We start from the raw sequence: 13,256 nt of genomic DNA on the forward strand, positions 1-13,256 counted from the left end.
AATGAATGTAATAGGGTCCTGAAAAACCGCAAGATGATGACAGAGCCAAAGATGCAGAAAGAACTTTTTTTGTGTTGTTTTTGGTTTTTTTTTTTTTTTTTTTAACATAATGGGACTGGGTGGTTTCCAGAAAGAAAGCCAACTGAATAGAGTTGTCTGCTCATTTTTGCAAAATAAATGGACAAAAAAATTACCTTTACTCTTACCCCAGTTTGAGCTGGGGGTCAAGCTCTATGCTATTAATATAAAGGCACAGTTACATGAAAAACAGTCTTTTGTTTTTCTTTTCCATTCATGAGAGTAACTTGAGATAACTGTTTCTGGCATGGTGATCTTGCTGATAGACCTCAGTCACATTTGTTTTTAGCAGCATTCTAGTTAACAAAAGCAGATCTGAAGAGACCTTAACCATGCTGCAAGCTGATAATGAACGCTCATGGAGACAGACAAAAGCTATCTAAGAGCAGGCAGAAGCACATCTATTGTAAAGGAAATCAGCCAAAAGAGGTTAGTTCTTTGGCCTGGAGGTGGAGAAAGAACTTTAATAGGGAACCTTTAAAGTACAGAGAAGTCTGACAGGAACAATGAAACGGTCAGTGGTAGAGTGAGATCCAGTTATCACAGAAGGAATATAAAAGGAAGAGTTAAGAAAGACTTTATATAGTGTGTGTTGGTAAACAGAGCATCAAAAGAAGAAGGCGAGTTGCAGTATGACCCATTCATATCCAGACATGCTATTTTTGTTGCTGCACTTTGAATAACTGTAAGTGTAGTGTGTGGGAACTGTTAATTCAGGAACAGGGACAATGACTGCTTTATGGGGTAAAATTAGCTTGCTTTGGTACATTTTATCTCGCTGTAGCCTAATACAGGAATCCCAACAAAAGGCCATAATAAATTCAAATTATCTGATGAACGCAGTGTTTAACTAGAAGAGTAGGTGAAATTAAAGTCTTGAGTGCTGCATTTTTCAGCACCTGAATCTTAGCTTGTTAATGTTCCTATAACTTTTCCACATTTACACAATTTGCCTTTATGAACTCAGAAATATTTTCAATACTGGTTTACATAATTTATGCAAATACCCTGTGAGCCTAATTGCTTACTCAAATGAATATTTTCTTTGAGCAATCTGAAACAGAAATAAATGGCAATGGAAAAAGACTAAGTCTAGGAAGAGATGGAGAACTGCCTGCTGCCAGCACAGGTCATTTTAAAGAGTTCATAAATCAGTAGCCATTCTCATTGCTATTCAGTGTGTGTACTGATACAACGTCTTTCTCTGTAACGTCGTCAGCATTCCCCAAATTTTAAATTGTTAATGGGAAAACAAGGAGATAAATACACTTTGAAAGTCAACCCACCTAAAATAAAAACCCACAGCACCTCAAGTAACTTGAGGAAACTATCAAGACTGTACTTCTCAATCCTTGTTTGGTAATGACATTAAATACATCAAAATATGCATGCTGTTTTAACATTCACTCATATTGCTTGATTCAATCCTATACAGTTTTCTCTCAACATGTAGAGGCACAGTACAAGACTAACTTTGAAGCAAGTAAGCATACAAATGTAAGCCTGCTGTTTGCTTGCACGAAGGCCTCTCTACACACAGATGGCTGTGTGGAAGTACAGTGTAAAGTATATGCATGAATGTTAAGACTTACACTTTTCATTATAAATGGCTTCCTTTAATAGACTGAGCAGTTTACAGGATTTATGGCATTCACAGTGTACCCATGACTACAGTTTCCAGGTGCCACCACGTAATGTGCAGCTTTCTCAAGCAAATGTATTTTGTTACTCGAGCCATACTCTGCTTTAAGCTCTCAGCTAATTAACAAAGGCAACAGTTTTGTATATTATGCATCATGCACTTTATTTCTAATACAGTGCATTAATCATTTATATTTTAAATGATGAACACTTCAACCACTTGCAATGCAGATGCAAGTAACTTTCATTACCTGATCTTGTGATTTCTTTTTCTTCTTCTTCTTCCCCCAACACCCTGAACTCTCTGTGTCTTTTCCATTGGCATCACCGCAGAGTAATCCATCAAGTTCATCTGTTCCCATCTGCTGTCCCTGAGATGTTTCTGCAGCTAGCCTGTATGAGAGGTTCCTCAAAATGCACACACAGTTTTCAACGGTCTGAAAAGTGTGACAAAAGAAAAAAAAAAAAACACACCAGAAAACAAAAATAGAAAAAAGTTAAAATCCTTCCCTTGCTCACTCTGTATACAAAGCAGAAGAAACCTCATCGATCTTTGCACATAAATTTTCCCAGCACAATTCTTATCTGCTCATTTCTTAGTGGTCCCCATGTAACCGCAGCTTAAGAGATTTAGATTTTTTTTAATGGAAAGAAATCAGTAGTCTGAACAACATTTTTTGCATGAATATTTTTAACTGTCATTCTGAACTTCATGATGGAGCCCCATGCGAAACAGAAGCCGAAATAAAGTGATCAAGATAACCTGAAAACGCACAGAATGTCAGCAAACTCCCACCTCAGTGATCAGAAAATGCTACAAATGGAAAACAGCAATAGGTTGTGGGTTTTGGGGTGTTTTTTTTTTTTTTTTTTAAAAAAAAGAACAGAAATAAAGACTATTTCTGGTATCAATTCTATGTAAGTTACCAGAAAAATGGGAGCCGAGTTCCATTTCACAAATACTTGTAGCATAAACAGACGATGTTTCTCAAGTCCCAGAAGACAGACTAGAAATCTCAGGAATCTTGCTGCTTTTACTGCTTCTAGCCAGGCTGCAAATAACTTGTAGGCAGCTTTTCCCCTTCATTCATTTGTCCCCCTAGTATGTTGTGCCTTCTGTAAAAGACGGTGGCGGGAATCCAGAAATGGAGTGAGAACCAGTGGAGGGAAAAGATGGCACTGATAATTCTAGATAATTTCTGCAAGTCCAAAAGAAGCTCAGTTTAGACTCGCTTGAAGCCTACTCATTTAGTTGGTTGAATTTGGTTTGACTACCCTTAACAGGAAGGATATGTGCTTAATTTTCTGGAGGCAGGGAAAACATGGTTAAAAATGCCACTCTGTATCTATCTGTATCTATTTCAACTGTTCCTAATGCTGCATGGAGATAAAAATCGATAGTCACTACATTCCATCTCTCTTGCTCCATTAACCAAGAATGGAATGACCGTGAGACTTTCGGCTCGATCGTACTCTGCCATATTCACCAGTAAGGCAAACAGATGGGGCTTCACTTACTTTCATATACTGTATGAGCTTATGCCAGGTAGGCATTTGGCACACCATTTTTGAGATGACATTAAGTTCCAGAGATAACATTGAACACTGAACTCAAGACTCACCTAGACAGGGTTTTTTATTTATTTGATTTTTTAAACATAAATGAAATTTCAACATTACACTTGTACTAATTTGAAATCTCCAGCCAAATGCATAAGCACATGTAGAAATACATATGTAGAAAATGTGAAACTTCTTCGTGCACTTCTTGTAACTCAAAGCTTTGCAGATTTCATGGCGACCATGAAAAGTTTGCTACCTCTTTTACATTTTCATATTTGAAATTTATTCGCTCTTGCTCTGCATATCCATAACGTGCTGAAGTTGAAGCTTTGCGTTTGTTAATTAGGGTTCTGAATTTTAATTCCCCTTTTTACAAATAATAGTTTTCACACTTAAAATTCTCATTATGTCAAAAACAAATTAGCTAAGTCCACTGCGAGGAAAATGCTACCTCAAACTAAAAACTGATAAGCAAACTTCCAAGCTTTGAATGCAACCAGCATCTTCTTCACTAAGGTCATCTTGTACAAGCCAAGAAAGCTGGTTCTAGTCACGCAGTTGGACAGACTTCACTCCTTCTCGACTTGTAGCTTTGAACTTTCAAGCATCCTTGTATTCCTCATTCCTACAGATATTTTTCAGTTTCATTGTAAGGGGACTAAATATGAGTTCAGTAGTCATAATAGATCAAATTAAAATTATGAACAGTAATTTTGTCAGGTAACCATGTCTAAGTCACTCATGTTTAACATTTCAACTTGAAGTATCATAGTTTTTTCTTATTAGACATTTATAAGAAACACTGCTGCTAAGATGCTTGTAACACTGCTAAGACTTATGCACTCGTGACTTCATCAGCATGAGGAATGACTCTAACAACAACTCTGCATGTGCTTGCAAGTCTTTCATCCTCTTTCAGAGCCTGCAAGAGCAGGGACCTGTTTTTCAGTATTTCAGTTTCTAGTCAGTAACAGTATTACAAAATTAGCTAATAGGGCAACTGTCGTGGCATTTCGAAAACAACATTTAAAACTTCATTTTAAAGTTCCATTTTTTGTTATAATAGCACCATTTTTGAAACTAGATTAAAAACTGATTTAGAGACAGTTATTTAAATAATTAAAATTACATTCTACTTTGGGATAAAGATGCAAGGTAAGAGACTACAACTGCTTTATGGCATACAGTTAAAAACCTCTTAGACAGGAAGGTAAAACTACTAAGGCAGGGAGAATAATTTTTCTCTCATGTCTTCATTTTTTTCCTCCATATACGACTTAGCCTGCAGTTTTTCCAAGTCATACCAGCTACAAATGAGAGTATAAACAGAGCAGTCTATATTAAGAATAAGAGGCAAAACAGGGAGCTTACTGCGCTCCTTATTTACCCTCTTTAACAGTAAAACTATTGTAATCAGTTGGGTCACCTACAGAGAAACTGCTGAAAAAGCAGCGGCTGAGCTGCGAGACGGGCCATAAACTGACCTCCTCCCTCCTTCCTCCTCCAGCCACCTCCCACTCTGCTCCAGTGAAGCCCCTCTAACGTTTTTCTGTTAGGCAAACCGAAGCAGGGAGCTTTGAAACAGTCCCCGGTTCAGCTCTTCCAAAGCTACTGAGGCTAAAGCCACCCCGGTGTTTGGGGGCTGTGCCGCAGGAGGTGGCAGGGAGGGGTGGGAGGCCGCGGGCTGCAGACGGCAGCCGAGTTTGCTCCGAACCCTGCTGCAAGCGCAGTGCCTACCTTGTGGGTGGGCCTCCTCCGATCATCGCTCTGATAAACTTGTATTAATGGAAGACTGATCAGAGACTCATGGGTCGGGGGGTTTTTTTGCTTTCAAAACACAAAAACACGCCGCTATCCCAACACCACATGCTACAAACCTCTCATCATTCCACTCTCCCTCCCGTGACCGCATGGGCAAATTTCACCTATTTGGCTCAGGCTAACGACCAGAAAGTTCTGGACAACTATCTGTTAAGGATCATTTGGAAATACAAACCCAGTGGGCTTTAAAATTTTGCTATGTAAAAGGCTGCTCTTCTGGGATTCTTGGGGGTTTGCAAATGGGGCAAGGTCGCCCTAAAGCAGCAACTGTAATTAATTTAGCACCATATACTGAAAGAAAAAGGTATTTGAAACTAGCCTTTTCCTTCTTCTCCGGAATACTTTAATGTATTAACAAATCTTCAATTTTTACATGCTTGAAGTCTTTTTAATCAGGCAGTGCCTTTCTCCTTTGGAGAAGCATGTTCATATCCTAGTACTTCAGAGAAGTAAAGTTGACATAAAAATACGTCTTATTTTTATAAGCATCGAAAGCATTCATTGATCCTCTCCAAAGAAGAAATAATGTTGGTATTACTGCAAAAGTGACTATTAATTGTGCAATTTTTTTGTTTGTTTGTTTGCCTTTTAAGCCTACCTCACTGTTATTAGCTCTGTCTCATACTGGGTCCTGAAAATCAATTTTAAGGTAAGCCTGGCAGAGCAGCGTAAGGAAGTTTACATGGAATATGACACATTTGCTCTTGTTAAATCGGTATCATATTTTCTCCCTTAATAATTCAAATGAGAGGATGACATGGTGACCTGTGCACGCTACACAGGCAGGCACAAATCCAACACTTAGCACACAAAAATACACAGCTTAACAGAAGGGAAAGAAAAAGATGGGCTAAATCAGGCTTTGCTAAGGCATCCCTCACAACGCTTGTTTAAAAAAAACCTGTCACTTTATAGTCCTGATGTACCCTGAATACTTGGATTTCTTGCTCTTCAAAAGACAAAGATGACAAACCTTACTATCAATTTCACTGCTCCCCAGAGCAGACTGGATCACGTAGAGCAACGCGTCCGTCAGGCCATCACACTCCCTCATTCTTCTGCGGGCCTCTTCTCCAGCAGAGCTGACGTTCCTGCAAGGCAACAGCAAGGGTCACCACCTCCACAGCTCCCCTGCCCACCTCCCCTCCTGAAACGCTCTCACAATTAACATACAGATAAAAACACTTGGGTTTTTTTCTCCTTTCATCAGTTCAGAGCTGTGAGTAATGAAGACAGCTGTGAATGAGCTCAGGAAATGTAACACAGAGGGGAACAAATGGAAGTCATCAGGTCCTCCACAAGAAAGGGCTGAGAGGCCAAGCAGCATGCGCCCACCTGAGCTGGGAGTCTCACCGCCTACTAAAATTTGGAGAAGGGCTGATCATTTTTCTTACTTTTTTTTTAAAAAGTAGGCTTTGTATTTGTGAGAAAGCGTTTTAAAAATGTGCATATGTACATATAAATCAGGCTTTGAAAAGTCTAGAGGTTTTGCCAAAGAAATCTCCTAGGATTTGAAAAGTCCAGTAGTTAGGGCTCTTAACCTGAGAGAAAAAATATTATCAAAGCATAACATAAACCACCTGGTATTGCTTGCTTCTCCTTTTACACGAGTGTTTCCTTTTCTCTCTCATTTTCGGAGAACATTAATGGCTCAATCTTCTCCTTACCTAGTTACTCGTAAGTTGTTTTACATTGCAAAATTTAAAACCTCAGCTTATTATAATAATTGTGTTACTCAGACAGGGCCAGAGGGCCTTCTGAACACATTTACAAAAACACAACTAAAACAAAAAAATTTAATGCATAATGTAATGTGTCATAAAGTTCAAAATATTGATATATAAAGAAACAAGTATGTATGAATGAGCATATGTAAATAGAATCTATACTTGCTAACATCAAGCCTCCCTGAGGAAAATTGCATTCAAATTTGCACAGCAGTTTTGATTTGGAAATGGGTGAATTAGCAATCTCAGGAATGGGGTAATATGTGGAATATCCACATAGTCTCCTTTGGTAGGGAAAGACAACCCTCTCCTGAGGGACTCATCTGTAGCTCCTCTCTCCCCACTACTAAAGTTTATAAAAAGGAAGAACAGAGAAGAGCACACCAGACCTGCCTACTTAATGCCAATGTATGGAAACAAAAGGGAGGCCATTGGCCCCTTGATTTGGGAAGAAGGCGAGGCACTTCCTTCCTCTTCTGCCATTTTCAATTGCCTTTGCATCAAAGATGGAAAAAGGACAAGAATCCTGGGAGGGGGGAATGAATTTTACATGGGGGAAAGTGAGCAGACTTAAGGATAGGTTTCCTTTCAATTCTTTCTTTGCTCTACCTACTTCATCCTGTTCTGCCTCCTATCATCTGAAAAAAAGCACTTTGTTCCCCCAAAGCACCAAAGAGTTTTCCTAATCAAATAATCTTATAACTGGACAATCCCCCAGCCCCTCCAATACAGGTTCCTAATTGATTCTGCTCCCTAAACACATATGATTTTCCATCTATACTTGCATCCCCACACACAAGCTGCCCCAACTAATTCAATACTGTTCCTTTCACCTCTGCAGACAGCCTGACAAAAAACATACAGCCCAGGAGCACTAGAATGAATTCTTGATCTCCCTAGCACGCAAATTCATGCTTTCCATTCTCCTTGAGACTCCCCAGTTCACCCCACATAACACATCAGAAGTATCCCCTTCATAATGACTTGCAAGTTTTGTGTTGTCTTGTTCTTCTTCTGGTCCCTGAACTCCATCCCTTGCCCCCTCTCTCTCAGCTGCTATATGAGCAGCAGATGAAGGGTCTTCCTCCAGTTCGTGGGGAAACCAAACCCTCTTCTGCCATCCAGGAACTGGGGTCTGGAGAGCATCAACTGGAAAAAGTCTTCCACTGGCTCTCCCTTTGAAGTGATGGAAAAATTTTGACTTCCCTTTGGGTGACAGAAATCAGAATGTAAAATTATAGAGCATGGTTTTCCCAAAACAGGGCCTGTGCCCTATATTTGCAGGGCTGTGGAGTCTGCCTAAAGTGTATTTTGAGTAGACTGTCCCCTTATTAAAGGCAACAGCCCCACCGGAAATTCCTGAAAGGCAGCACACCTAGGAAAAGCAGAATCATGGATCTGAAAAGTGCATTGGTGGTGGGCAGTGAGGACAAGGGGGATTAGTGGACTCCTTTGATCTGAAATTCTACTCTCCCATCCTCCAGGAAGACAGAGATTAAAAAAGAGAAAGAGTTGTATCCAGCCCTAAAAGAATAACTGCACAAATTACAACAGGAGGATGCTGAGGAAGTGTTCTCAGCACACCACCTTTCCTTGCACCACTATGAAAAAAAAGCTGAAATTTTACTGAATCCTTTTGAACAGAACTAGATGTAACAGTATGTACTAATATTATGTGTCCAGGCTTCTTCATTTTCTGCAGTTACATATACTGAGTGCAAGCTTTCAAAATATATAGACTTAGACATTGGCAGAAACAGAGAGATACATTCTCCCTGATCTTTTCATTGAGGTGATTTCTCCTTCTCTCTAGCATGGCCAAATGCATGTCACCTTGTCTCTCCAGAGCCTGCATAGACTGGCAGCCTCTCAGCTCCTCTCCAAGTTCACCAGAAACTCTTCCTCACCAAGACAACAATGCAGACAACCTTATAGTCCCTGAGCTGCGAGCTGTCTGCCTCATTCGTTTCCAGCCAAACAAAGAATATGAGGCCTTTATACGAAGTAATACAGACGCACTAGGGGCACATCTTGGACAGAAAATGCATTTCTTTCTTTGCCCCGTGCGGAGGAGCTGTCTAGTTCAGTTCTTCTGTTTATCATACTTCCCCATTATGCTCCAGTTGCTTCTGTAATCAAAAGGTGGATATACTGAATTCCCATAACTGCTTTCCCTTTTCTCTTAAAAGTCTCTATCTAGTTTCTGCACTGACTCATAGCTACTACAGCCCTCCCGAGATTTAGCGTATTTGTTTACATGGGAAATAGCTTAAAACCCAAGACAAATCAAAACTTCACATCAACATGTTTACAGAAATAATCATTTGATTATTATATAACTATTCCCATTTCACCTCTGTTGAAGGAGTCATTGTTAACTGAAATCTTTCACAGAAGATCTCTAATACCATGTTCAGGCTATGTAGTTCTGTGAATGAAAAGCCAAGTTCAAGATTACTCGAGCTGTCAAAGAAAACACTCTGCCATCTTAATTTTCTTATTTCTCATTGGTAACTCGAACACCACTCGAACACCACTCAAACACACTGTAGCTGTCAGTGTGACAGGGAGTAAGACATGATTTGTCATTTGTGAATTTACAGGTCACTGTGCAAACCTTGAACTGAAGCATTAGTAGTATCTACTGTTGGTAAAATGTCCCACTAAGTAACCACATATTTCTCCAGTGTCAGTCTCCAAACAGGTGAAACCACGTTTTCTGGATTTTTAAACAGATGTGGAGATACAATGCACAGGTTTTCAGGAAAAAAATACTTTTCCATTGTAAAGGCAGCCCAGCAAAATCTTGATTGCCAAGTAAATTTTGATACTTTGTGGAAACTCTACTCACAGGGTATACGTGAAGTGTAGGCTGACATTTTGAATCTATCAGGACAAGGAATCCTTTAGACCTCCATAAGCCAGTAAAATCAATTTCAAATGGAATCCAGTCACACAGGAATACCAGAAATACAGAGTGCTGAAGAATAACTCTCAGTTTAGTCAGAAGGTCCCACTCAGACCTCCAAAAACCAGCTAACGTAAGCAGCTTCTTCTCAGGAGAGGAACACCAAGAACAGATAGTCAGAACAAGAGCTCAGATCCATGGCTCATCAAACTGCTGTTTTCTGAACAAATGGCAGACCGATTTTGCTACTGAACTAGGAATGGAAAGAGAACTATAATAATTCAGCTTCAGTTTTATGGGAGGATGTATGATAACTATCATGTCATCACCTGATAACTAACAGCAGGCAAGATGCTCCAAACATACATAAGAGGTGTCAATCCAATGCTCTATGGATATGAAGTGTGTGGCATAAAGGAATGCACTGTGCAACACATACCTGATTTGTGTCAGCCCTGGCATTTACCTTAGTTATTCGATATAATTGGTGAGATCTGAGGTAGGGGAAGATGGGTGGTGCCAAGTAATTTCTTTCTACTTTAGGGTCATTTTCCATACACTCATACAAACTCTGTGGGGTTTCAAGCAATATCCTTATGACGCTAGGATAACTAAGTTCACCTGCCCTATCCAGGGGAGGGACACTGAATTCTATGGAAAGGTCATCCAGAAAGCCAGTGTGCTGAGAGACATGCTCTCTGGATATGGGAATATTTAGCAAACTCTTGACATTACTCCCAGCAGCAGTTCTATAAATCTCAAAGACAGAATTAAAGTATCTACAGAAGCAACTGCCCTCCTTGAACATGCTCAGGTCACATCAGGTAGTATGACCTTTCATATACCAGCTACAGGTCTGCAGATCTCACTGCAGTCATGTAGGATAATCGTTAAGAACAAATAATCTGTATTTAGCAATGATAGAATTGAGATGGGTCTTCCTCAAGGCCCCATGATAAAAAGAGAAAGCACGTTTAATATCTAGTATATGCAACATTCTTACTACTGACTGATGTGATGTAAGAAAGGACAGACACAGGAAGGACAATATCTATCCTAAATCAGGTGGAACGCAGAAGTTATCTTTGGTATGAAACTTCAGATACGTCCAAAATGTACCTTTATTCCAAAAAGTTTTGTGTAAGAGGGACTAATCATAACAGTCTCAATCTTTTTCATCCTTCTACTTGTTACAATTGCCACCAAAAAGAGATTTTTCACAGAAAGGGAGCAAAGTTTTCACAAACCAAGAATTCAAAAAGCTCCATTAATGTTGTAGGAACCACGTTTATGTTTCCCTGAGGATACCTAGCAAGGGAAAAGCCTTCAGGAGAATAATGAATACTGAGTTACAATGGACGCACTAAATACTCATCTTTAAAACACATACATAAAAATAAAAAAAAAGATCCCAGATACTGGTGTCCTCTACATGTGCTCTCTTATATGCTGCCTGTTTTTATTTGTCTGATTGGCTAAGCATTCTCCTTCAGGGACAGTCTTGTCTCAGTGGCAAGCTGGCATCCCCAGTCCCATCCACAGGCTGAAGTGAGTGGTGATGATGCTCTGAGGTGGTCTGCAATGTAGCAGATGATCCTGTAAGAGCTATTACTCTTTCTGTGTACTTCCAGCTGTTTCTGTAAGCATTCAGGCTCTTTGCTGCAAGGGTCTAATATAGTAACACAGACAGCAAAAAGAAGCAACCAGCACCATGCACATATCCAGCAAGTGTGCTCACAGTCATCAGCAGGCCCTTGACAACTATACAATTTTAAGGGCTTTTTATAATGGAGTAGACTTTGAGTCACATTGGCTTATCTGTTAAGTATTCAGTGCAGCCTTTGGACAGGCAGTAAATAGATTAGCTGTAGTAGTTCTGGTTACTACTGTAACTTTTAGACACATTCTAAATTTTTATCATTATTGGTACACTAAGACTTTTTAAAATCATCTCTGACTGCTGAAAACTAAACCAGCTGATAAGAGTAGCTATTTCTCAGACAACATACAAATTTAAACGAGGCAGTAAGACAAAAAATAAGAAAACACAAAATGGTTCATCTTAATTATTTAGAGTTTCTAAGTGTTAGGCTTTTAGTGACTACAAAATCAGCACTTTGTTTGGAAGTAATAATAAATTAAAATAGATTTTTAAGTCACTGCCACAGATCCTCCTTGCAATTTTGCCCGATCTGAATGACACTTCAATGCAGTATTAGCAAGGGTAGCAAGATTTCTTCTTGCTAAATGTTCTTAGTACCAGTCATAGCCTTCTTTATAAGTTGGTCTTCAGAGGAGAAATAATTTATCAATCCTGCATGTGGATTAAGAATAACCCAGGTTTGGGGTCAAATTCTCTCATATTAATTAGAATAGCTCAACTGTAATTAAAGAAGCAAGACCGTTTTGTATCAACAAGGAATTTGGCCCCAGATCTTTATCTCTTAGATATTAATTTCACTTTAAAAGCATACTTTGCGATTAGATAAACATCTGACAGTCTAATGTGGATACAGTCTTGGTTATTAACCTTTCTATCAAATGCTATGACAATGTGATTTAGCTTTGATTATTCAGCCATACTTTTCATTTTCAAAACATCAGAGCAATTAGCCTACCAAGTCAAGCACTCAACAGGTAGCTTTTACAGCTGTGCATCTGCATGTCCAATCCTTCAGCTAAATGCACTGTTTTTAATGACTGCTCTGTGTGATCTGTGAAGCAATTGACTTCTAACATAATTTTTTGCCATTTTGATATGTTTTGAAGAGATACATAGTAGAAGAAGAACATAAACTGCCATAAGCATATTAAAAGAAATTTTCTCCTTAAAACAAAATGAACAAAATTTTATGGCATAAAATATTTTTGGTAAGGGTTTATGGTATAATGAACCATAGCCTCATATGAAAGAAACAAAAAGTATTTCTAACTCCCCTTCCCCTCCCCCTTTTGCTATGTGTTTTCATTTGAAGTGCAACTTCTATTTAAATACCGTGGACAGAATTACATATAGCGTATTCTGTAAATATTTTAAATTATGGTAAAAAAACATACCATCTGCAGCAAATTTCTGATTTGATATTTCATTTCTCTGACGTGTAGTCTCTGGTTGCATAAAAATCATTGCACTCATTAATGCTCAGCTGCTTATCCCTATACTGCTTTGAATGCACTACCTGCAGGAGGTGAAAGTCAGCTTGACCAAAGCGTTTATTCAGTTGGCAAGAGCTGAAATATTGTGTCACTTACTGCCCTTGGGAAGAAGCTGCTGTGGTGCAGACTCTGAAGGTCATAATGGGAACAGTTTAAAGATGTCAATGTGAAGACATTTTTCTCCATTTGGAATTGTAACATTTCCAACTTGATTCTTTCCCAAAATTTTATCAGATGCTTTGAACACCAATGGACCTCTAAATGTGTTAAAGACCTACTGCACACAAGCGTGCTGTGGTGTAGTGTGGTGTGGTGGCCCAGGCCAGCAGCCAAGCACCACACAGCTGCTCACTCCTGCCCAG

General features: G+C 39.2%; 1 protein-coding gene across 1 annotated transcript in view; it reads right to left on the bottom strand.

Moving 5' to 3' along the window:
* CTNND2 (catenin delta 2) overlaps nt 1-13,256 on the bottom strand; it is a 556,320-nt gene that overhangs the window by 93,822 nt on the left and 449,242 nt on the right. Inside the window, exons 12-13 of the mRNA XM_059836017.1 lie at nt 6,077-6,194; nt 1,971-2,156 (exon numbers count right to left, since the gene is read on the bottom strand). Of these exons, the coding sequence (XP_059692000.1) occupies nt 1,971-2,156; nt 6,077-6,194 (304 nt within the window). The remainder of the gene's footprint in view (nt 1-1,970; nt 2,157-6,076; nt 6,195-13,256) is intronic.

This window comes from Gavia stellata, chromosome 3, assembly GCF_030936135.1.
Source record: "Gavia stellata isolate bGavSte3 chromosome 3, bGavSte3.hap2, whole genome shotgun sequence".
NCBI classification, from domain to species: domain Eukaryota; kingdom Metazoa; phylum Chordata; class Aves; order Gaviiformes; family Gaviidae; genus Gavia; species Gavia stellata.